Source organism: Salmo salar, chromosome ssa01 (assembly GCF_905237065.1).
Source record: "Salmo salar chromosome ssa01, Ssal_v3.1, whole genome shotgun sequence".
In the NCBI taxonomy this organism is placed as follows: Eukaryota; Metazoa; Chordata; class Actinopteri; order Salmoniformes; family Salmonidae; genus Salmo; species Salmo salar.
Window position 1 is genome coordinate 169,700,249 of NC_059442.1, and position 27,619 is coordinate 169,727,867.

The window sequence follows — 27,619 nt, forward strand, 5'->3', positions numbered from 1 at the left end:
TGACCAGCATGGTCAAATAATAACAATCACAGTTGTCGAGGGTGCAACAAGTCAGCACCTCAAGAGTAAATGTCAGTTGGCTTTTCATAGCCGATCATTGAGAGTATCTCAACCGCTCCTGCTGTCTCTAGAGAGTTGAAAACAGCAGGTCTGGGACAGGTAGCACGTCCGGTGAACAGGTCAGGGTTCCATAGCCGCAGGCAGAACAGTTGAAAGTGGAGCAGCAGCATGACCAGGTGGACTGGGGACAGCAAGGAGTCATCATGTCAGGTAGTGTCCATTGACATCGATGGGCTGTAGTGTAGCGGATCCCTATAAAGATAGCTAGGCCCCTCCCTTTAATGCTCTCAGAGATAACTAGGCCCCTCCCTTTAACGCTCTTAGAGATAGCTAGGCCCCTCCTTTTAACGCTCTTAGAGATAGCTAGGCCCCTCCCTTTAACGCTCTTAGAGATAGCTAGGCCCCTCCCTTTAGCGCTCTTAGAGATAGCTAGGCCCCTCCCTTTAGCGCTCTTAGAGATAGCTAGGCCCCTCCCTTTAATGCTCTTAGAGATAGCTAGGCCCCTCCCTTTAACGCTCTTAGAGATAGCTAGGCCCCTCCCTTTAACGCTCTTAGAGATAGCTAGGCCCCTCCCTTTAGCGCTCTTAGAGATAGCTAGGCCCCTCCCTTTAATGCTCTCAGAGATAGCTAGGCCCCTCCCTTTAACGCTCTTAGAGATAGCTAGGCCCCTCCCTTTAACGCTCTCAGAGATAGCTAGGCCACTCCCTTTAATGCTCTCAGAGATAGCTAGGCCCCTCCCTTTAACGCTCTCAGAGATAGCTAGGCCCCTCCCTTTAACGCTCTTAGAGATAGCTAGGCCCCTCCCTTTAACGCTCTCAGAGATAGCTAGGCCACTCCCTTTAACGCTCTCAGAGATAGCTAGGCCCCTCCCTTTAACGCTCTCAGAGATAGCTAGGCCCCTCCCTTTAACGCTCTCAGAGATAGCTAGGCCCCTCCCTTTAACGCTCTCAGAGATAGCTAGGCCCCTCCCTTTAACGCTCTTAGAGATAGCTAGGCCCCTCCCTTTAACGCTCTCAGAGATAGCTAGGCCCCTCCCTTTAACGCTCTCAGAGATAGCTAGGCCCCTCCCTTTAACGCTCTCAGAGATAGCTAGCTTTCGCTGAATAGGCCTATTTCTGACTGTTAATCAGTCACCACAAGTTGGCCTCTACCCTGAACCTTAGTCACTGTTTCTAGCTGGCTACCACCCGGTACTCTACCCTGAACCTTAGTCACTGTTACTAGCCAGCTACCACCCAGTACTCTACCCTGAACCTTAGTCACTGTTACTAGCCAGCTACCACCCAGTACTCTACCCTGAACCTGTTACTAGCTGGCTACCACCCAGAACTCTACCCTGAACCTTAGTCACTGTTACTAGCCAGCTACCACCCAGTACTCTACCCTGAACCACTGTTACTAGCTGGCTACCACCCAGTACTCTACCCTGAACCTTAGTCACTGTTACTAGCTGGCTACCACCCAGTACTCTACCCTGAACCTGTTACTAGCTGGCTACCACCCGGTACTCTACCCTGAACCTGTTACTAGCTGGCTAACACCCAGTACTCTACCCTGAACCTGTTACTAGCTGGCTACCACCCGGTACTCTACCCTGAACCTGTTACTAGCTGGCTACCACCCGGTACTCTACCCTGAACCTGTTACTAGCTGGCTACCACCCGGTACTCTACCCTGAACCTGTTACTAGCTGGCTACCACCCAGTACTCTACCCTGAACCTGTTTCTAGCCAGCTACCACCCGGTACTCTACCCTGAACCCGTTACTAGCTGGCTACCACCCAGTACTCTACCCTGAACCTGTTTCTAGCCGGCTACCACCCAGTACTCTACCCTGAACCTGTTACTAGCTGGCTACCACCCAGTACTCTACCCTGAACCTGTTACTAGCCGGCTACCACCCAGTACTCTACCCTGAACCTGTTACTAGCTGGCTACCACCCAGTACTCTACCCTGAACCTGTTATTAGCTGGCTACCACCCAGTACTCTACCCTGAACCTGTTACTAGCCGGCTACCACCCGGTACTCTACCCTGAACCTGTTACTAGCCGGCTACCACCCGGTACTCTACCCTGAACCTGTTACTAGCTGGCTACCACCCGGTACTTTACCCTGAACCTGTTACTAGCTGGCTACCACCCGGTACTCTACCCTGAACCTGTTACTAGCTGGCTACCACCCAGAACTCTACCCTGAACCTGTTACTAGCTGGCTACCACCCAGTACTCTACCCTGAACCTGTTACTAGCTGGCTACCACCCAGTACTCTACCCTGAACCTGTTTCTAGCTGGCTACCACCCGGTACTCTACCCTGAACCTGTTACTAGCCGGCTACCACCCAGTACTCTACCCTGAACATGTTACTAGCCGGCTACCACCCGGTACTCTACCCTGAACCTTAGTCACTGTTACTAGCCGGCTACCACCCGGTACTCTACCCTGAACCTGTTACAAGCCGGCTACCACCCGGTACTCTACCCTGAACCTGTTACTAGCTGGCTACCACCCAGTACTCTACCCTGAACCTGTTACTAGCTGGCTACCACCCGGTACTCTACCCTGAACCTGTTACTAGCTGGCTACCACCCAGTACTCTACCCTGAACCTGTTACTAGCCGGCTACCACCCGGTACTCTACCCTGAACCTGTTACTAGCTGGCTACCACCCGGTACTCTACCCTGAACCTGTTACTAGCTGGCTACCACCCAGTACTCTAGCCTGAACCTGTTACCAGCCGGCTACCACCCGGTACTCTACCCTGAACCTTAGTCACTGTTACTAGCTGGCTACCACCCAGTACTCTACCCTGAATCTTAGTCACTGTTTCTAGCCTGCTACCACCCAGTACTCTACCCTGAACCTTAGTCACTGTTTCTAGCTGGCTACCACCCAGTACTCTACCCTGAACCTTAGTCACTGTTACTAGCCAGCCTCCGCCCAGTACTGTACCCGGATGCCCTATGTACATAGCCATTGAACACTGGTCACTTTAATAATGTTTACATAATGTTTTACCCACTTTATACACTATAGACTGTATTCTAGTCAAGGCTCATCCTATATAACTACTGTCTATACACACCATCCTATATAACTACTGTCTATACACACCATCCTATATAACTACTGTCTATACTGTCTATACACACCATCCTATATAACTACTGTCTATACTGTCTATACACACCATCCTATATAACTACTGTCTATACACACCATCCTATATAACTACTGTCTATACACACCATCCTATATAACTACTGTCTATACACACCATCCTATATAACTACTGTCTATACTGTATATACACACCATCCTATATAACTACTGTCTATACACACCATCCTATATAACTACTGTCTATACACACCATCCTATATAACTACTGTCTATACACACCATCCTATATAACTACTGTCTATACACACCATCCTATATAACTACTGTCTATACACACCATCCTATATAACTACTGTCTATACTGTATATACACACCATCCTATATCTACTGTATATACACACCATCCTATATCTACTGTCTATACACACCATCCTATATAACTACTGTCTATACACACCATCCTATATAACTACTGTCTATACACACCATCCTATATAACTACTGTCTATACACACCATCCTATATAACTACTGTCTATACTGTCTATACACACCATCCTATATAACTACTGTCTATACACACCATCCTATATAACTACTGTCTATACTGTCTATACACACCATCCTATATAACTACTGTCTATACACACCATCCTATATAACTACTGTCTATACTGTCTATACACACCATCCTATATAACTACTGTCTATACACACCATCCTATATAACTACTGTCTATACTGTCTATACACACCATCCTATATAACTACTGTATATACACACCATCCTATATAACTACTGTCTATACACACCATCCTATATAACTACTGTCTATACTGTATATACACACCATCCTATATAACTACTGTCTATACACACCATCCTATATTTCTATATTTATATTCTGGACTCTGATATTTCTTAACTTCTTTATTTTTACTTCTGGATTATGTGAGTATTGTTTTGTATTGTTAGGTATTATCACTGTACTGTTGGAGGTAGAAACACAAGCATTTCACTGCACCAGGGATAACATCTGCAAATCGGTGTACGAGCACCAATAAACTTTGATTTGAGTGAATTGGCTCCTAAATGTTTTGAAGACGGTGGAGAAAAGAGGAATAGATTTGTATTGAAGTGAGGAAGATGCTGCAGTTCCACTCTAACCTGGAGAGAGTATTAGTTTAGGACTAAGCAAGGAAGATGGGCGATGGGTTGTTGGTCTGCTGCCATCATGGCCTAATGAAGTGGAGCCATCCCCTGCCATGCCAGCCATGCCAATCTCCCCAGCTGCCCACTGCCGCCGCCAGCCACGCTGATGTGGCTGAGTGTCTCTTTGTGTCATCATTCGGTCGGTTATCTCGTCTCGCTTTGAAGGCCTTCGTGTCTTGCTATTTATTCTCTCTTGAACACTTGTTGTTGTTGCTGTGCTAGGATTTATACCCCAAACCTGAATTATCTCTAATTGGATAAATACCACGTCCTGTTTTCTGGGACTCCTGGGTCCTCCTCTGCTCCTCACCTAGCTGTTCCATCCCTCTGTTTCCTTCCTCATCTCATCACCCCTCTGTTTCCTTTCCTCATCTCATCACCGCTCTGTTTCCTCTCCTCCTCTCCTCATCTCATCACCCCTCTGTTTCCTCTCCTCCTCTCCTCATCTCATCACCCCTCTGTTTCCTCTCCTCCTCTCCTCATCTCATCACCGCTCTGTTTCCTCTCCTCCTCTCCTCATCTCATCACCCCTCTGTTTCCTCTCCTCCTCTCCTCATCTCATCACCCCTCTGTTTCCTCTCCTCATCTCATCATCCCTCTGTTTCCTCTCCTCCTCTCCTCCTCTCCTCATCTCATCACCCTCTGTTTCCTCTCCTCCTTTCCTTTTCTCATCACCCCTCTGTTTCCTCTCCTCCTCTCCTCATCTCATCACCCCTCTGTTTCCTCTCCTCCTCTCCTCATCTCATCACCTGTCTGTTGTGTTTGCAGCTGTTCTGGGAGAAGCGGTTGAAAGGCCTGAGGGCGTCAGACATAACAGAAGAGGTCCTCAGGACCATGGAGCTTCCCAAAGGTTTAACAAGTAGGAGCCCAGCCTCCAGTCTCTCTGTTTGTCTCTGATGTTAATAATAAGTTATTATTCATGTTACAGTTTTATATAACCTTATTATCTTACAATTTATAAATGGTATTTGATCTATTATTAGTTATATGTAGAACACATTAAAGTAAAACAATGAGGTATGTGAGACTGTCTGACCTGAAAAGGAGTTTGGTTTTGTTCCTGTGGTCGTGTTGTTCCTCTACCAGGTTTGGGTCCGGACACGTCAGACGAGACGCTCCTCTCGGCCATCGCCAGCGCCCTCCACATGAGCTCCTCCCCCATCACGGGCCAGACGACCTCGGCTGCAGAGAAGAACCCGGCTATCTGGCTCAACACGTCGCAGCCCCTCTGTAAAGCCTTCATAGTCACAGACCAGGACATCCGGTAAGACGCGTGCCTTTGTGAGCGTGTCTGTCTGTGTCACCGACCAGGATACACAGTGAAGTGTGAGAGAGAGAGAGAGACTGACTCACTCACACACACACACACACACACACACACACACACACACACACACACACACACACACACACACACACACACACACACAGCAGGTAGATGTACGGTATGTCAATGTGCTCTCAAGTCGCTCAACAAAGTGATGCCACCTGTGTACTTCCTTCCCAGGCAGTACTATTTCCCAGGAAGTACTATTTCTCAGGCAGTACTATTTCTCAGGCAGTACTATTTCCCAGGCAGTACTATTTCCCAGGCAGTACTATTTCCCAGGAAGTACTATTTCTCAGGCAGTACTATTTCTCAGGCAGTACTATTTCTCAGGCAGTACTATTTCCCAGGCAGTACTATTTCTCAGGCAGTATTATCTCCCATTTCTACTGTGGACCAGTAGTGTTATTCTTCTCACCATGTGTCCATACATAACTGTGCACTAGAGGTCTTCACGTGTCCAGAAAGTTGGACCGTTCTGAAATGACCCAAACAGACCCGTTCTGAAATGACCCAAACAGACCCGTTCTGAAATGACCCAAACAGACCCGTTCTGAAATGACCCAAACAGACCCGTTCTGAAATGACCCAAACAGACCCGTTCTGAAATGACCCAAACAGACCCGAGAGAGAAAGAAACCTCCGGTCAGCTCCATCAGTGTCCATAAAAACTTCCTGTAACAAATTACAACAAAAACTATTTGTTGTGTTTTGATGTGTAGCATATTCAAAACTTTATAGCCTTTTTAATTTTTTCATTGGTTTTTACTTCACTAAAACATTATAATTGTCCACCTCACGGTTCAGCTGTTGGAGAGTTGAGCGTTTAATACATCAGGGCAAAGCCTGCATTCAGGCCTGGAGGCCGAGGAGTCCACTGATATAGGATTTAATACATATACAGGAAGAGAGGAGACATGTATCCTGGTCAGATGGCTACTACTACTGCTATATATACAGGAAGAGAGGAGACATGTATCCTGGTCAGATGGCTACTACTACTGCTATATATACAGGAAGAGAGGAGACATGTTCTTTATCCTGGTCAGATGGCTACTACTACTATATATACAGGAAGAGAGGAGACATGTATCCTGGTCAGATGGCTACTACTACTATATATACAGGAAGAGAGGAGACATGTTCTTTATCCTGGTCAGATGGCTACTACTACTGCTATATATACAGGAAGAGAGGAGACATGTTCTTTATCCTGGTCAGATGGCTACTACTACTACTATATATACAGGAAGAGAGGAGACATGTTCTTTATCCTGGTCAGATGGCTACTACTACTACTATATATACAGGAAGAGAGGAGACATGTCTTATCCTGGTCAGATGGCTACTACTACTATATATACAGGAAGAGAGGAGACATGTATCCTGGTCAGATGGCTACTACTACTACTATATATACAGGAAGAGAGGAGACATGTATCCTGGTCAGATGGCTACTACTACTACTATATATACAGGAAGAGAGGAGACATGTTCTTTATCCTGGTCAGATGGCTACTACTACTGCTATATATACAGGAAGAGAGGAGACGCTGTATCCTGGTCAGATGGCTACTACTACTATATATACAGGAAGAGAGGAGACATGTATCCTGGTCAGATGGCTACTACTACTACTATATATACAGGAAGAGAGGAGACATGTTCTTTATCCTGGTCAGATGGCTACTACTACTACTATATATACAGGAAGAGAGGAGACATGTTCTTTATCCTGGTCAGATGGCTACTACTACTACTATATATACAGGAAGAGAGGAGACATGTTCTTTATCCTGGTCAGATGGCTACTACTACTATATATACAGGAAGAGAGGAGACATGTATCCTGGTCAGATGGCTACTACTACTACTATATATACAGGAAGAGAGGAGACATGTTCTTTATCCTGGTCAGATGGCTACTACTGCTATATATACAGGAAGAGAGGAGACATGTATCCTGGTCAGATGGCTACTACTACTACTATATATACAGGAAGAGAGGAGACATGTTCTTTATCCTGGTCAGATGGCTACTACTACTACTATATATACAGGAAGAGAGGAGACATGTTCTTTATCCTGGTCAGATGGCTACTACTACTGCTATATATACAGGAAGAGAGGAGACATTCTTTATCCTGGTCAGATGGCTACTACTACTATATATACAGGAAGAGAGGAGACGTTCTTTATCCTGGTCAGATGGCTACTACTACTGCTATATATACAGGAAGAGAGGAGACATGTTCTTTATCCTGGTCAGATGGCTACTACTACTACTATATATACAGGAAGAGAGGAGACATGTATCCTGGTCAGATGGCTACTACTACTACTATATATACAGGAAGAGAGGAGACATGTATCCTGGTCAGATGGCTACTACTACTACTATATATACAGGAAGAGAGGAGACATGTTCTTTATCCTGGTCAGATGGCTACTACTACTACTATATATACAGGAAGAGAGGAGACATGTTCTTTATCCTGGTCAGATGGCTACTACTACTGCTATATATACAGGAAGAGAGGAGACATGTTCTTTATCCTGGTCAGATGGCTACTACTACTATATATACAGGAAGAGAGGAGACATGTTCTTTATCCTGGTCAGATGGCTACTACTACTACTATATATACAGGAAGAGAGGAGACATGTTCTTTATCCTGGTCAGATGGCTACTACTACTACTATATATACAGGAAGAGAGGAGACATGTATCCTGGTCAGATGGCTACTACTACTACTATATATACAGGAAGAGAGGAGACATGTTCTTTATCCTGGTCAGATGGCTACTACTACTACTATATATACAGGAAGAGAGGAGACATGTTCTTTATCCTGGTCAGATGGCTACTACTACTACTATATATACAGGAAGAGAGGAGACATGTTCTTTATCCTGGTCAGATGGCTACTACTACTGCTATATATACAGGAAGAGAGGAGACATGTTCTTTATCCTGGTCAGATGGCTACTACTACTACTATATATACAGGAAGAGAGGAGACATGTTCTTTATCCTGGTCAGATGGCTACTACTACTATATATACAGGAAGAGAGGAGACATGTCTTTATCCTGGTCAGATGGCTACTACTACTACTATATATACAGGAAGAGAGGAGACATGCTTTATCCTGGTCAGATGGCTACTACTACTACTATATATACAGGAAGAGAGGAGACATGTTTATCCTGGTCAGATGGCTACTACTACTGCTATATATACAGGAAGAGAGGAGACATGTTCTTTATCCTGGTCAGATGGCTACTACTACTACTATATATACAGAGGAAGAGAGGAGACATGTATCCTGGTCAGATGGCTACTACTACTACTACTATATATACAGGAAGAGAGGAGACATGTATCCTGGTCAGATGGCTACTACTACTACTATATATACAGGAAGAGAGGAGACATGTATCCTGGTCAGATGGCTACTACTACTGCTATATATACAGGAAAAGAGGAGACATGTATCCTGGTCAGATGGCTACTACTACTACTATACAAATACAGGAAGAGAGGAGACATGTATCCTGGTCAGATGGCTACTACTACTACTACTATATACACAGGAAGAGAGGAGACATGTATCCTGGTCAGATGGCTACTACTACTACTGCTATACAGATACAGGAAGAGAGGAGACATGTATCCTGGTCAGATGGCTACTACTACTACTACTATACAGATGTAGGTGTACAGGCGTCTAATTCGTAAATTTTCCATCAGAATATGTTTTTATAAAGATGAGCATTATATTGTTATTGTAACTCTGGTAGGCCTGAAACATTCTTCCTCACCTCAAGTTGAACTGTCGTACTCAGTTGGAGTGCCAGAGCACTGCTTTGTTCTTTTCATATTACCTTAATAAAGTTAATCAAATCAAATGACATTTTATTGATCACAGACACATATTTATCAGATGTTATTGGTCACATACACAGTATGTGTGTTTGGCCTGATGGCCTGGGGAAGCCGACGATGGGCTTGTCCTGTCTGTGGTGAACAGCCAGCTTTGATAAGACTCTTCCCAAAAGTGGTGTAGGGCTTCTTAACCACCAACTGTTTGTTGCTACGTCTCCTGGAAAGACATGGGTTGAGGTCTAATCGTTTTACACTGTTTGTGGAAGGGACGTAGGGAAACCGAATGGGACCGGCTAGCGTATTGTTCAGGGACAATGAGAGGACATGGCCCCTCAATCGCTCTCATAAACAACAATACATTTACTGACTAAGCACAACCCTGCACAACTAAACCCCCTCCCTCGTCCTCGTCTCAAAGCACTGTCTGCAAACCTTCCCCAGCCCATTGACTGACAGATCATTGTTGTCAATAGTAGATAGTAGAAGGGGATGTTTGTAGACATCTTTGTATTGTGTTTTGAGAATCTACCGAGAGAAGAATGAGGTCATTAATGTTGTTAGTCTTGAATTTTATACATTTCAGTGTCTCCAGCTGGTTTCTGGCCCACCATCTTGTTGCGCTCCGTAACCGCAAGGTGTGGCCACTCCCTCATGCTCGACTACCCAAAATGCTTTTGGGGGTATTTTTCAGCGGGGCACTGAGTTTTAACAAAGAGATAAGAGGGGTAGACTAAATGTATGACACGGTCTGTGAGGTACTCTGTAGTCCTCAGGCTACCTCTCACGTCCGGTAACCCCACAACACAGCTTGGCCAACTTACCTTCACCTTGTGCAGAGCTAGGGGTTGGATGGAATCAGATTCTGTACTACCTAAAACAAAATACACAACAATACACAATTTAAACACCCTACAAATTGCATTGATATATATTATACTGGCTAGCTAAGCATACCTAACATGGACATTATAATATTGTCAGCTTGCTTTTGGATAACTAGCGTCACTAAATTAGCAGCAAGATTGTTAGCCAGCTGAGACAAGGGTAGAAGAGATGGTTACCAAATGGAGATACTAAATCAGAATAACATTAGCTAGTTTACGTTGGCTAACGTCAGTCAAAGACTGATTGAACCAACATGTTTACTCTGCTAAAGGTAGCTAACGTTACCAGTCTAGCAGTGACTACCATGGCATAAGCTAAATTGATTGACAGTGTGTATACCAAGCGATAGCTCTGTAGGATTTAACTGATGTCTTTCAGAGTTTAATACAGAACTGTAAAGTTAGCTAGCTAGCTTTAATTACCCAGCTAGTCCAGCTAGGCTAGCAAGCAAGCCCTGTGCTCCCTATAGACCCCCCTGTGCTCCCTATAGACCCCCTGTGCTCCCTATAGACCCCCTGTGCTCCCTATAGACCCCTGTGCTCCCTATAGACCCCTGTCCTCCCTATAGACCCCCCCGTGCTCCCTATAGACCCCCTGTGCTCCCTATAGACCCCCTGTGCTCCCTATAGACCCCCCTGTGCTCCCTATAGACCCCCTGTGCTCCCTATAGACCCCCTGTGCTCCCTATAGACCCCCTGTGCTCCCTATAGACCCCCTGTGCTCCCTATAGACCCCCCTGTGCTCCCTATAGACCCCCTGTGCTCCTTTGAGACCCCCTGTGCTCCTTTGAAGACCCCCCGTGCTCCTTTGAGACCCCCCGTGCTCCTATAAACCCCCTGTGCTCCCTATAAACCCCCTGTGCTCCCTATAGACCCCCCTGTGCTCCCTATAGACCCCCTGTGCTCCCTATAGACCCCCTGTGCTCCCTATAGACCCCCTGTGCTCCCTATAGACCCCCTGGTGCTCCCTATAGACCCCCTGTGCTCCTTTGAAGACCCCCTGTGCTCCCTATAGACTCCCTGTGCTCCCTATAGACTCCCTGTGCTCCCTATAGACTCCCTGTGCTCCTTTGAGACACCCTGTGCTCCCTATAGACCCCCTGTGCTCCCTATAGACCCCCTGTGCTCCCTATAGACCCCTGTTCTCCCTATAGACCCCTGTGCTCCCTATAGACCCCCTGGGCTCCCTATAGACCCCCTGGGCTCCCTATAGACCCCCCTGTGCTCCCTATAGACCCCCTGTGCTCCCTATAGACCCCCCTGTGCTCCCTATATCAAATCAAATCAAATCAAATTTATTTTTATATAGCCCTTCGTACATCAGCTGATATTCTCAAAGTGCTGTACAGAAACCCAGCCTAAAACCCCAAACAGCAAGCAAAGCATGTGAAAGAAGCACGGTGGCTAGGAAAAACTCCCTAGGAAAAACTCCCTAGAAAGGCCAAAAACCTAGGAAGAAACCTAGAGAGGAACCAGGCTATGAGGGGTGGCCAGTCCTCTTCTGGCTGTGCAGGGTGGATATTAAAACAGAACATGGTCAAAATGTTAAAATGTTAAAATGTTCATAAATGACCAGCATGGTCAAATAATAATAATCATAGTAGTTGTCGAGGGTGCAACAAGCACGTCCGGTGAACAGGTCAGGGTTCCATAGCCGCAGGCAGAACAGTTGAAACTGGAGCAGCAGCACGGCCAGGTGGACTGGGGACAGCAAGGAGTCATCATACCAGGTAGTCCTGAGGCATGGTCCTAGGGCTCAGGTCCTCCGAGAGAAAGACAGAAAGAGAGAAAGAGAGAATTAGAGAGAGCATATTTAAATACACACAGGACACCGGATAAGACAAGAGAAATACTCCAGATGTAACAGACTGACCCTAGCCCCCGACACATAAACTACTGCAGCATAAATACTGGAGGCTGAGACAGGAGGGATCAGAAGACACTGTGGCCCCATCCGATGATACCCCGGACAGGGCCAAACAGGCAGGATATAACCCCACCCACTTTGCCAAAGCACAGCCCCCACACCACTAGAGGGATGTCTCCAACCACCAACTTACCGTCCTAAGACAAGGCCGAGTATAGCCCACAACGATCTCCGCCATGGCACAACCCAAGGGGGGGCGCCAACCCAGACAGGAAGACCACGTCAGTGACTCAACCCACTCAAGTGACGCACCCCTCCCATGGACGGCATGGAAGAACACCAGTAGGCCAGTGACTCAGCCTCTGTAAAAGGGTTAGAGGCAGAGAATCCCAGTGGAAAGAGGGGAACCGGCAAGGCAGAGACAGCAAGGGCGGTTCGTTGCTCCAGCCTTTCCGTTCACCTTCACACTCCTGGGCCAGACTATACTTAATCATAGGACCTACTGAAGAGATAAGTCTTCAGTAAAGACTTAAAGGTTGAGACTGAGTCTGCGTCTCTCACATTGGTAGGCAGACCATTCCATAAAAATGGAGCTCTATAGGAGAAAGCCCTACCTCCAGCCGTTTGCTTAGAAATTCTAGGGACAATTAGGAGGCCTGCGTCTTGTGACCGTAGCGTACGTGTAGGTATGTACGGCAGGACCAAATCGGAAAGATAGGTAGGAGCAAGCCCATGTAATGCTTTGTAGGTTAGCAGTAAAACCTTGAAATCAGCCCTTGCCTTAACAGGAAGCCAGTGTAGGGAGGCTAACACTGGAGTAATATGATCAATTAACATCCCATCATGATTAGAGTCGTGTAAAATATGTCCAGATGCCCCTTATTTAGGCGACCATGGCTAGAAGAAGAGATCTCAGTGACTTGGAAAGAGGGGTCTCAAAGGAGCACGGGGGGTTTATAGGGAGCACAGGGGGTCTATAGGGAGCACAGGGGTCTATAGGGGAGCACAGGGCTGACCCCCCGTGCTCCCTATAGACCCCTGTGCTCCCTATAGACCCCCTGTGCTCCCTATAGACCCCCTGTGCTCCCTATAGACCCCCCTGTGCTCCCTATAGACCCCGTGCCCTATAGACCCCCTGTGCTCCTTTGAGACCCCCTGTGCTCCTTTGAAGACCCCCCGTGCTCCTTTGAGACCCCCTGTGCTCCCTATAGACCCCCTGTGCTCCCTATAGACCCCCTGTGCTCTCTATAGACCCCCCCGGTGCTCCCTATAGACCCCCTGTGCTCCTTTGAAGACCTCCTGTGCTCCCTATAGACTCCCTGTGCTCCTTGACCGTAAGACCCCTGTGCTCCCTATAGACCCCCTGTGCTCCCTATAGACCCCCTGTGCTCCCTATAGACCCCCTGTGCTCCCTATAGACCCCTGTGCTCCCTATAGACCCCCTGTGCTCCCTATAGACCCGTGCTCCCTATAGACCCCTGTGCTACCCTATAGACCCCCGTGCTTGAGACCCCTGTGCTCCTGAGACCCCTGTGCTCCCTATAGACCCCCGTGCTCCCTATAGACCCCCGTGCTCCCTATAGACCCCGTGCTCCCTATAGACCCCCGTGCTCCCTATAGACCCCCTGTGCTCCCTATAGACCCCCTGTGCTCCCTATAGACCCCCCGTGCTCCTTTGAGACCCCCTGTGCTCCTTTGAAGACCCCCCGTGCTCCTTTGGAGACCCCCCGTGCTCCCTATAGACCCCCTGTGCTCCCTATAGACCCCCTGTGCTCCCTATAGACCCCCTGTGCTCCCTATAGACCCCCCGTGCTCCTTTGAGACCCCTCTTTCCAAGTCACTGAGATCTCTTCTTCTAGCCATGGTCGCCTAAATAAGGGGCATCTGGACATATTTTACACGACTCTAATCATGATGGGATGTTAATTGCTTAATTAACTCAGGAACCACACCTGTGTGGAAGCAACTAATTTCAATAAACTCTTTATCCCTCATTTACTAAAGTGTTTCCTTTTACATTATCTTGGCGTTAATGGATTTCGTGTTAATTGTCTCGCTGAAATGTTCTTACTCTTTCAAATGACTGCTTGACTTGAACTTGTTTAGTTGTTGGAAGTGTGCGCTTAGTGTTTTTCTGCTTTTGTTCAGTGTAGCGCTGTATTTTACATGCCGTCATTACGTCATCTACCTACAGTTGAAGTCTGAAGTTTACATACACTTATGTTGGAGTCATTAAAACTAGTTTTTCAACCACTCCACAGATTTCTTGTTAACAAACTATAGTTCTGGCAAGTCGGTTAGGACATCTACTTTGTGCATGACACAAGTAATTTTTCCAACAATTGCTTACAGACAGATTATTTCACTTATAATTCACTGTATCACAATTCCAGTGGGTCAGAAGTTTACATACACTAAGTTGACTGTGCCTTTAAACAGCTTGGAAAATTCCATGAAATGATGTCATGGCTTTAGAAGCTTCTGATAGGCTCATTGATATCATTTGAGTCAATTGGAGGTGTACCTGTGGATGTATTTCAAGGCCTGCCTTCAAACGTAGTGCCTCTTTGCTTGACATCATGGGAAAATCAAAAGAAATCAGCCAAGACCTCAGAAAAAAACCTCCACAAGTCTGGTTCATCATTGGGAGCAATTTCCAAATCCCTGAAGGTACCACGTTCATCTGTACAAACAAGTATGAACACCATGGGACCACGCAGCCGTCATACCGCTCAGGAAGGAGACACGTTCTGTCTCCTAGAGATGAACGTACCTTGGTGTGAAAAGTGCAAATTAATCCCAGAACAACAGCAAAGGACCTTGTGAAGATGCTGGAGGAAACAGGTATAAAAGTATCTATATCCACAGTAAAACAAGTCCTATATCGACATAACCTGAAATGCCACTCAGCAAGGAAGAAGCCACTGCTCCGAAACCACCATAAAAAAGCCAGACTACGGTTTGCAACTGCACATGGGGACAAAGATCGTACTTTTTGGAGAAATGTCCTCTGGTCTGATGAAATAAAAAATAGACTCAGTTCCACCAGCTCTATCAGGAGGAATGGGCCAATATTTAACCAACTTAATATGGGAAGTCTGTGGAAGGCTACCCGAAACGTTTGACCCAAGTTAAACAATTTAAAGGCAATGCTACCGAATACTAATTGAGTGTATGTAAACTTCTGACCCACTGAGAATGTGATGAAAGAAATAAAAGCTGAAATAAATCATTCTCTCTACTATTATTCTGAAGTGGTGATCCTAACTGACCTAAGACAGGGCATTTTTACTTGGATTAAATGTCAGGAATTGTGAAAAACTGAGTTTAAATATATTAGGCTAAGGTGTATGTAAACTTCTGACTTACGTTATATAGGTATGCACGTCAGCGTTAAACTAGACATCGGGCCGATGCTGACATTTTTTTATCTAATATCGGCCGATTCCGATATGTTTGCCGATTTTTATATCGTGCATCCCTAGTAGAAATATTGATGGTCTGACTGATGGCTTCCTGTTCCTGTTGGAACACATTCTAGAGAGAGAGAGAGAGAGAGAGACACCGAGAGAGAGAGACACCGAGAGAGAGAGACACCGAGAGAGAGAGAGACCGAGAGAGAGACCGAGAGAGAGAGAGACCGAGAGAGAGAGAGAGACCGAGAGAGAGAGAGAGAGACCGAGAGAGAGACCGAGAGAGAGAGAGAGCGAGACCGAGAGAGAGAGAGAGCGAGACCGAGAGAGAGAGAGAGAGAGAGAGAGAGAGAGAGAGAGAGACCGAGAGACTCCATTTCCTCTGGCATCATCTATAGGGGCCTGACAGGAAGTCATATCTGCTAGAACTATGAGGCATGGAACACCCTGCAGTATAACGCCTATTCCAATGCGTCCCAAGTGGCAGCCTATTCCTTACATAGTGCACTACTCCCTCCATGCTACATAGTGCACTACTCCCTCAGTGTTAATTTGCTAAATTGTAATTACTTCACTACTATGGCCTATTTATTGCCTTACCTCCTCACGCCATTTGCACACACTGTATATAAACTTTTTTTTTTTTCTACTGTGTTATTGTTTTTTCCGTTTGTTTATCCCATGTGTAACTCTGTGTTGTTGTTTGTGTCGCACTGCTTTGCTTTATCTTGGCCAGGTCGCAGTTGTTAAAGAGAACTTGTTCTCAACTAGGTTACCTGGTTAAATAAAGGACTTGTTCTCAACTAGGTTACCTGGTTTAATAAAGGACTTGTTCTCAACTAGGTTACCTGGTTAAATAAAGGACTTGTTCTCAACTAGGTTACCTGGTTAAATAAAGGACTTGTTCTCAACTAGGTTACCTGGTTAAATAAAGGACTTGTTCTCAACTAGGTTACCTGGTTAAATAAAAACAAACAAAAAAATACAAATATGCCAATAAGAACTATTGCGTTTCTTCAGTTCAGCCTCTAGATGGCAGTGTATACACATGTATGGCACAACAGAAGGCCAAACCGTCTGAAGTGTGTGTGTGCGTGTGCGTGCGTGTGTGTGTGTGTGTGTGTGTGTGTGTGTGTGTGTGTGTGTGTGTGTGTGTGTGTGTGTGTGTGTGTGTGTGTGTGTGTTCACGTGTGTATCATCCTCTCTCTCTCTCTCTCTCTCTCTCGCTGCCTGTCCCAGTGCATTCAGGCATTATCAACTGGGAAACGCATTAAAGCTCAGATGACAAGCTCTCTCTGGGTTATAAGAGGAGTGGAATGGATCACTTCTTCCTCTTTTCTCCTCCCTCGTCCCTCTTGTCACCACACAGAATGACAAAAAGACAGAACAAGACTGACGTCACCACATACATCTTTCGCTGTGAGGAGAGATAGGATTTGTTTCACCCCCCGCTGCGTTCTAATCCAGTAAAAAATTAACATAATCCCATTATTAGATCGGCTTGATCTCGTTTCGTTATCTGATAATAAAAAAACAATACCAGCAGAAGAATTGCCATTTGTTGGGGTACTGTTAAGAGGGTGGAGTGAGGACATGCAGGCACACAGCAGTCATACATCCCTAACCCAGTCCTCTCTGTGTTCATCCCTAACCCAGTCCTCTCTCTGATCATCCCTAACCCAGTCCTCTCTCTGTTCATCCCTAACCCAGTCCTCTCTCTGTTCATCCCTAACCCAGTCCTCTCTCTGTTCATCCCTAACCCAGTCCTCTCTCTGATCATCCCTAACCCAGTCCTCTCTCTGTTCATCCCTAACCCAGTCCTCTCTCTCTGTTCATCCCTAACCCAGTCCTCTCTCTGTTCATCCCTAACCCAGTCCTCTCTCTGCGTGTCCACAGGGAACAGGAGTTGAAGGTGATCCAGGCCCGCAGGTGTTTGGAGGATGCACTGATGGTAGACAGGTTGGCGAGGGCTTCCGAATCCAGCAGAGACTCAGAGGACAAGGCTGCATAGGAGACCAGACATGGTGAGGGGTTATGGGGCTGGAGGATCTGTGGTTGAGTGTAGAGGACTGGGGGGGGGGTACATGGCTGAATCCATTAGACTCAGAGGACCAGGCTGCATAGAAGTACTGGCAAAGTGCGAGGGGCTGCAAAAAAACTAGAGCTGCGGGGGATGTGGACAGAGCTGTGTGGCGGGTGGGGGGTATTGTACTATTGCTACTATTGCTACTACTACTGCTACTACTATTACTACTGCTACTATTGCTACTACTGCTACTACTACTGTTACTACTACTACTACTGCTGCTACTGCTACTGCTACTACTACTGCTGTTACTACTACTACTACTACTACTGCTGCTACTACTACTGCTACTAGTGCTACTACTACTACTACTGCTGCTACTACTGCTGCTACTACTACTACTGTTACTACAACTACTGTTACTACTACTGCTACTACTACTACTACTACTACTACTGCTACTACTACTATTACTACTACTGTTGCTGCTACTACTACTACTACTACTGCTGCTACTGCTGTTACTGCTGCTACTGCCGCTACTGCTACTACTGCTTACTGCTACTGCTACTACTACTGCTGCTACTACCACTGCTACTGCTGCCTACTAGCTGCTACTGCTGCTGCTACTACTGCTGCTACTACTGCTGCTGCTACCACTGCTACTGCTACTGCTGCTACCACTGCTACTACTACTGCTGCTGCTACTACTGCTGCTGCTACTGCTACTGCTGCTGCTACTACCACTGCTACTGCTGCTACTGCTGCTACTACTACTACTACTACTGCTGCTGCTACTACTACTGTTACTACAACTACTGTTACTACTACTGCTACTACTACTGCTACTACTACTACTGCTACTACTACTATTACTACTACTACTACTAGTAGTAGTACTACTACTACTACTGATGCTACTACTACTGTTACTACTACTGCTACTACTAGTACTGCTACTACTACTGCTACTGCTATGAATGTTGTTACTTTTAATGTTGTGGCTACCATTGTTTGTTTCGTTCCTCGAGTAAAGGCTAATTATTGTTATTATCGATAAGTAGCCTTTAGATGATTGGTTCAGTCCATATCTACAACATCCGTAGCATGATTCAACATCCATCCATACATAGACCTGTAGCATCCAGCTAGTAGCATGATTCAACATCCATCCATTCATAGACCTGTAGCATGATTCAACATCCATCCATACATAGACCTGTAGCATCCAGCTAGCTAGTGGCATGATTCAACATCCATCCATACATAGTCCTGTAGCATCCAGCTAGCTAGTGGCATGATTCAACATCCATCCATACATAGACCAGTAGCATCCAGCTAGCTAGTGGCATGATTCAACATCCATCCATACATAGACCTGTAGCATCCAGCTAGCTAGTGGCATGATTCAACATCCATCCATACATAGACCTGTAGCATGATTCAACATCCATCCATACATAGACCTGTAGCATCCAGCTAGTGGCATGATTCAACATCCATCCATACATAGACCTGTAGCATCCAGCTAGTGGCATGATTCAACATCCATCCATACATAGACCTGTAGCATCCAACTAGTGGCATGATTCAACATCCATCCATACATAGACCTGTAGCATCCAGCTAGCTAGTAGCATGATTCAACATCCATCCATACATAGACCTGTAGCATCCAGCTAGTGGCATGATTCAACATCCATCCATACATAGACCTGTAGCATCCAGCTAGTAGCATGATTCAACATCCATCCATTCATAGACCTGTAGCATGATTCAACATCCATCCATACATAGACCTGTAGCATCCAGCTAATAGCATGATTCAACATCCATCCATACCTGTAGCATCCAGCTAGTAGCATGATTCAACATCCATCCATCCATCCATCCATACCTGTAGCATCCAGCTAGCTAGTAGCATGATTCAACATCCATCCATACCTGTAGCATCCAGCTAGCTAGTAGCATGATTCAACATCCATCCATCCATACCTGTAGCATCCAGCTAGCTAGTAGCATAATTCAACATCCATCCATCCATCCATCCATACCTGTAGCATCCAGCTAGCTAGTAGCATGATTCAACATCCATCCATACCTGTAGCATCCAGCTAGCTAGTAGCATGATTCAACATCCATCCATACCTGTAGCATCCAGCTAGCTAGTAGCATGATTCAACATCCATCCATACCTGTAGCATCCAGCTAGCTAGTAGCATGATTCAACATCCATCCATACCTGTAGCATCCAGCTAGCTAGTAGCATGATTCAACATCAATCCATACCTGTAGCATCCAGCTAGCTAGTGGCATGATTCAACATCCATCCATACCTGTAGCATCCAGCTAGCTAGTGGCATGATTCAACATCCATCCATCCATACCTGTAGCATCCAGCTAGCTAGTAGCATGATTCAACATCCATCCATACCTGTAGCATCCAGCTAGCTAGTGGCATGATTCAACATCCATCCATCCATACCTGTAGCATCCAGCTAGCTAGTAGCATGATTCAACATCCATCCATACCTGTAGCATCCAGCTAGCTAGTAGCATGATTCAACATCCATCCATCCATACCTGTAGCATCCAGCTAGCTAGTAGCATGATTCAACATCCATCCATACCTGTAGCATCCAGCTAGCTAGTGGCATGATTCAACATCCATCCATCCATACCTGTAGCATCCAGCTAGCTAGTAGCATGATTCAACATCCATCCATACCTGTAGCATCCAGCTAGCTAGTGGCATGATTCAACATCCATCCATCCATACCTGTAGCATCCAGCTAGCTAGTAGCATGATTCAAGGCACGTTACAGGTTGTACGCTCCTTGATATACTAACTTTTTTAGTTTTATGGAATGTGCTTGTAGGTTGAGTGAGTTTAAGATGTTGTCCCTTGGTCCCCCTCCATCTCTCTCCATCTCTCTCTCTCTCCATCTCTCTCTCTCCATCTCTCTCTCTCTCTCTCTCTCTCCATCTCTCTCTCCATCTCTCTCTCTCTCTCTCTCAAACTGGTTTTGTTGGTCATGTGAAGGTCTGTAGCTCAGGCTGTATCCCAGGAGGCGGGCAGGCAGGGGAGTAGCCGCCACGAAATATTCAGGTCCTCTTTCTTCAATCGTTTCTAGTCTTGCTTCTATGACAGGGTCAAAGGTCACCTGCCTCCAGACAGCTAGGGCCACATCCTCCCTCCCTCCCTCCGAAGCTGCTGCTGCTCTCTGCTGAAAGATCTTGTGTGCGTTCCCAGTGGCGGGCCTAGGGACCCAGTCGAAAGTAGTGCACTATAAATGGAATAGGTTGCCAGCCCCTTCATCTTTTTAATCTTCCTGTAATGAATGTTTGAAGGAAATGAATAGTTCATATTGTCATTCCCCGCTGCACCGTGGTAGTCGTCGTCGTCCCCCTCCTTCCCACTACCTTCTCATTTCAGGAAGTTAGCTCCAGTCCGAAGGGGACCATTTCCGGTTTAACTCTAGCATGTCTCTGGCTGAGCATGTCTATGTTTTTCTATTAGTCCCCGGGTTTAGCGTGTGTTTTTAGTGTTGGTGTACGACCATCTGTTTACTGTAGAGCTAGGGATGTTTGTAAAGAAGTGAAAATGTTTTTGTTTGTTAAACTCTCTTGGTAGCTTATCAATACATTGATTGATTTTCTGTGTGGGTGTGTTGAATAGGCTGGAGATTCATATACAGAGAACAATGCAACAAAAACACAAAGCACAACTGAAATCCAAAACGGCCAAGTGGCAGGATTCATTTAAGCTACAGTATTGTGCGCCAACCAGACTGCAAGATAATAAATGTTTGTGTCCAATACATCACGCTGACGTGTCTTTTAAACCAAATGATAAAGAAGCATTTCCACAAGTCTTTTCTCTCAGGAAAATACTGTTAATTTATGTAGATGTATGTAGATTTAGCTAATGGATCTCCCTGCATAGAGAAAAGTGATCAATTCAAGGAGACTTAGTTAGAGGCATGGAGACGAATGCCTTTACATGCGATGCGAACGTGATTGGTCAATGCTACTTCTGTGTAGAATAATATAGATGTGTGTTGTAGTGACCAGGCCAGTGGTGTGTGTGTGTGTGTGTGTGTGTGTGTGTGTGTGTGTGTGTGTGTTGTAGTGTGTGTGTTGTAGGTGTGTGTGTTGTAGTGTGTGTGTGTGTTGTAGTGTGTGTGTGTGTTGTAGTGTGTGTGTGTGTGTGTGTGTAGTAGTGTGCGTTCCAGTAGTGTGTGTTCCACTCTGCTCTTCCCTGCTCTGTACCTCATCCCTCTCCAGCTAACACAGGAAACCAGCTAACACAGGAAACCAGCTAACACAGGAAACCAGCTAACACAGGAAACCAGCTAACACAGGAAACCAGCTAACACAGCAAACCAGCTAACACAGCAAACCAGCTAACACAGCAAACCAGCTAACACAGCAAACCAGCTAACACAGCAAACCAGCTAACACAGCAAACCAGCTAACACAGCAAACCAGCTAACACAGAAAACCAAACCAGCTAACACAGAAAACCAGCTAACACAGAAAACCAGCTAACACAGCAAACCAGCTAACACACCAAACCAACTAACACAGAAAACCAGCTAACACAGAAAACCAGCTAACACAGAAAACCAGCTAACACAGCAAACCAGCTAACACAGAAAACCAAACCAGCTAACACAGAAAACCAGCTAACACAGCAAACCAAACCAGCTAACACAGCAAACCAGCTAACACAGAAAACCAAACCAGCTAACACAGAAAACCAGCTAACACAGCAAACCAGCTAACACAGCAAACCAGCTAACACAGCAAACCAAACCAGCTAACACAGCAAACCAGCTAACACAGAAAACCAGTTAACACAGCAAACCAAACCAGCTAACACAGAAAACCAGCTAACACAGAAAACCAGCTAACACAGCAAACCAGCTAACACAGCAAACCAGCTAACACAGCAAACCAGCTAACACAGAAAACCAGCTAACACAGAAAACCAGCTAACACAGAAAACCAAACCAGCTAACACAGAAAACCAGCTAACACAGCAAACCAGCTAAAACAGAAAACCAGCTAACACAGAAAACCAAAGCTAACACAGAAAACCAGCTAACACAGAAAACCAAACCAGCTAACACAGCAAACCAGCTAACACAGCAAACCAGCTAACACAGCAAACCAGTTAACACAGCAAACCAAACCAGCTAACACAGAAAACCAGCTAACACACCAAACCAACTAACACAGAAAACCAGCTAACACAGAAAACCAGCTAACACAGCAAACCAGCTAACACAGCAAACCAGCTAACACAGCAAACCAGCAAACCAGCTAACACAGAAAACCAAACCAGCTAACACAGCAAACCAGCTAACACAGCAAACCAGCTAACACACCAAACCAAACCAGCTAACACAGAAAACCAGCTAACACAGAAAACCAGCTTACACAGCAAACCAGCTAACACAGCAAACCAGTTAACACAGCAAACCAAACCAGCTAACACAGAAAACCTAACACGACCCCTGGTTATTACCCAGTCTGTAACACGACCCCTGGTTATTACCCAGTCTGTAACACGACCCCTGGTTATTACTGTCTGTAACACGACCCCTGGTTATTATTCAGTCTGTAACACAACCCCTGGTTATTACTCAGTCTGTAACACGACCCCTGGTTATTACCTAGTCTGTAACACGACCCCTGGTTATTACTCAGTCTGTAACACGACCCCTGGCTATTACTCAGTCTGTAACACCACCCCTGGTTATTACTGTCTGTAACACGACCCCTGGTTATTACTGTCTGTAACACCACCCCTGGTTATTACTGTCTGTAACACCACCACTGGATATTACACAGTCTGTAACACCACCACTGGTTATTACACAGTCTGTAACACCACCCCTGGTTATTACTCAGTCTGTAACACGACCCCTGGTTATTACTCAGTCTGTAACACGACCCCTGGTTATTACTCAGTCTGTAACACGACCCCTGGCTATTACTCAGTCTGTAACACCACCCCTGGCTATTACTGTCTGTAACACGACCCCTGGTTATTACTGTCTGTAACACCACCCCTGGTTATTACTGTCTGTAACACCACCACTGGATATTACACAGTCTGTAACACCACCACTGGTTATTACACAGTCTGTAACACCACCCCTGGTTATTACCCAGTCTGTAACACCACCCCTGGTTATTACCCAGTCTGTAACACGACCCCTGGTTATTACTCAGTCTGTAACACGACCCCTGGTTATTACTCAGTCTGTAACACGACCCCTGGTTATTACTCAGTCTGTAACACGACCCCTGGTTATTACCCAGTCTGTAACACGACCCCTGGTTATTACCCAGTCTGTAACACGACCCCTGGTTATTACCCAGTCTGTAACACGACCCCTGGTTATTACCCAGTCTGGAACACGACCCCTGGATATTACTCAGTCTATAACACGACCTCTGGTTATTACTGTCTATAACACGACCTCTGGTTATTACTGTCTGTAACACGACCTCTGGTTATTACTGTCTGTAACACGACCTCTGGTTATTACTGTCTGTAACACGACCCCTGGTTATTACCCAGTCTGTAACACGACCCCTGGTTATTACCCAGTCTGTAACACGACCCCTGGTTATTACCCAGTCTGTAACACGACCCCTGGTTATTACCCAGTCTGGAACACGACCCCTGGATATTACTCAGTCTATAACACGACCTCTGGTTATTACTGTCTGTAACACGACCTCTGGTTGTTACTGTCTGTAACACCACCCCTGGTTATTACTCACTGTAACACCACCCCTGGTTATTACCCAGTCTGTAACACGACCCCTGGTTATTACCCAGTCTGTAACACGACCCCTGGTTATTACCCAGTCTGTAACACGACCCCTGGTTATTACCCAGTCTGTAACACGACCCCTGGTTATTACCCGGTCTGGAACACGACCCCTGGATATTACTCAGTCTATAACACGACCTCTGGTTATTACTGTCTATAACACGACCTCTGGTTATTACTGTCTGTAACAGACCCCTTTACTGTCTGTAACACGACCCCTGGTTATTACCCAGTCTGTAACACGACCCCTGGTTATTACCCAGTCTGTAACACGACCCCTGGTTATTACCCAGTCTGTAACACGACCCCTGGTTATTACCCAGTCTGGAACACGACCCCTGGATATTACTCAGTCTATAACACGACCTCTGGTTATTACTGTCTATAACACGACCTCTGGTTATTACTGTCTGTAACACGACCCCTGGTTATTACTCAGTCTGTAACACGACCCCTGGTTATTACTCAGTCTGTAACACCACCCCTGGTTATTACTGTCTGTAACACCACCCCTGGTTATTACTGTCTGTAACACCACCCCTGGTTATTACTCAGTCTGTAACACGACCCCTGGTTATTACTCGGTCTATAACACGACCCCTGGTTATTACTGTCTATAACACGACCCCTGGTTATTACTCAGTCTGTAACACGACCCCTGGTTATTACTCAGTCTGTAACACGACCCCTGGTTATTACCCAGTCTGTAACACGACCCCTGGTTATTACCCAGTCTGTAACACGACCCCTGGTTATTACCCAGTCTGTAACACGACCCCTGGTTATTACCCAGTCTGTAACACGACCCCTGGTTATTACCCAGTCTGTAACCACGACCCCTGGTTATTACCCAGTCTGTAACACGACCCCTGGTTATTACCCAGTCTGTAACCGACCCCGGTTATTACTGTCTATAACACGACCCCTGGTTATTACTGTCTATAACACGACCCCTGGTTATTACTCAGTCTGTAACACGACCCCTGGTTATTACTCAGTCTGTAACACGACCCCTGGTTATTACCCAGTCTGTAACACGACCCCTGGTTATTACCCAGTCTGTAACAGACCCCACGACCCCTGGTTATTACCCAGTCTGTAACACGACCCCTGGTTATTACTCAGTCTGTAACACGACCCCTGGTTATTACCCAGTCTGTAACACGACCCCTGGTTATTACCCAGTCTGTAACACGACCCCTGGTTATTATTCAGTCTGTAACACGACCCCTGGTTATTACTCAGTCTGTAACAGTCCTATAGGACTCTGGTCAAAAGTAGTGTACTATGTAGGGAATAAGATGCCATAGGTCTCTGGTCTAAAGTAGTGCACTATGTAGGGAGTAGGGTGCCATTAAGGACACAAGCTCAGAGACGAGGCAGCCGTGGGGTTGGCTGAGTGATGAGTGAGAGCTTTAACCTGCAGCCTGGGGTTCGCAGCCGTTCGCCATATCTCCCCTCGCCATATTTCAACCCCGCTAACGCCTGTACTTCCTCCTCCTCACCGCAGCTTCCACCTCACATCCTGGGGTCGTCCCAAAGCCCACCCGAAAACGTCCTGCCAGCAGTGCGCTGGGTATCCTACAGACCCTCTCTGTTAAATAGGTGGGGTACAACTGATTATTCAGCGTACAGTAGACTAATCCTTCCCACCAATTAGCCTGCAGTACAGTACAGAGTGGGAGAATAGACACTGCTATTATGACTTTGTCTCTCTCTCACACACACACACACACACACACACACACACACACACACACACACACACACACACACACACACACACACACACACGGCCTCTAATCTCCACTCACTGCAGAGCCCCAAAATCCCCAGCCTTAGCATCAGTCAGCAGTATACGGAACGAGGAACGAGGAACGAGGGGGAAAGAAAGTGATTTTTTCTTTCTAATCATGTTTTTTATTAATGTCTCCTAACTGTTGGCAGTGGCTGCGCTTCTCATGTTAATTACAGCAGGGCATGTTAATTACAGCAGGGCATGTTAATTACAGCAGGGCATGTTAATTACAGCAGGGCATGTTAATTACAGCAGGGCATGTTAATTACAGCAGGGCATGTTAATTACAGCAGGGCATGTTAATTACAGCAGGGCATGTTAATTACAGCAGGGCATGTTAATTACAGCAGGGCATGTTAATTACAGCAGGGCATGTTAATTACAGCAGGGCATGTTAATTACAGCAGGGCATGTTAATTACAGCAGGGCATGTTAATTACAGCAGGGCATGTTAATTACAGCAGGGCATGTTAATTACAGCAGGGCATGTTAATTACAGCAGGGCATGTTAATTACAGCAGGGCATGTTAATTGCAGCAGGGCATGTTAATTACAGCAGGGCATGTTAATTACAGCAGGGCATGTTAATTGCAGCAGGGCATGTTAATTGCAGCAGGGCATGTTAATTGCAGCAGGGCGTGTTAATTGCAGCAGGGCGTGTTAATTACAGCAGGGCGTGTTAATTACAGCAGGGCGTGTTAATTGCAGCAGGGCGTGTTAATTGCAGCAGGGCGTGTTAATTACAGCAGGGCATGTTAATTACAGCAGGGCATGTTAATTACAGCAGGGCATGTTAATTACAGCAGGGCATGTTAATTACAGCAGGGCATGTTAATTACAGCAGGGCATGTTAATTACAGCAGGGCGTGTTAATTACAGCAGGGCGTGTTAATTGCAGCAGGGCGTGTTAATTACAGCATGTTGTGTTAATTACAGCAGGGCATGTTAATTACAGCAGGGCATGTTAATTACAGCAGGGCATGTTAATTACAGCAGGGCATGTTAATTACAGCATGTTGTGTTAATTACAGCAGGGCATGTTAATTACAGCAGGGCATGTTAATTACAGCAGGGCATGTTAATTACAGCAGGGCGTGTTAATTACAGCATGTTGTGTTAATTACAACATGTTATGTTAATTACAGCAGGGCATGTTAATTACAG

At 46.0% G+C, this 27,619-nt stretch overlaps 1 protein-coding gene across 2 annotated transcripts in view; it reads left to right on the forward strand.

The window, feature by feature from the left end:
• The window catches only part of LOC106572283 (methyl-CpG-binding domain protein 2), a 108,902-nt gene that overhangs the window by 65,038 nt on the left and 16,245 nt on the right, over positions 1-27,619 (forward strand). The window contains exons 4-6 of one of the 2 annotated variants that reach the window (XM_045694079.1): positions 5,166-5,256; positions 5,484-5,661; positions 17,674-17,801. In XM_045694079.1, the coding sequence (XP_045550035.1) occupies positions 5,166-5,256; positions 5,484-5,661; positions 17,674-17,788 (384 nt within the window). In that variant the 3' untranslated portion in view covers positions 17,789-17,801. The remainder of the gene's footprint in view (positions 1-5,165; positions 5,257-5,483; positions 5,662-17,673; positions 17,802-27,619) is intronic. The other variant, XM_045694080.1, reaches the window with a different exon arrangement.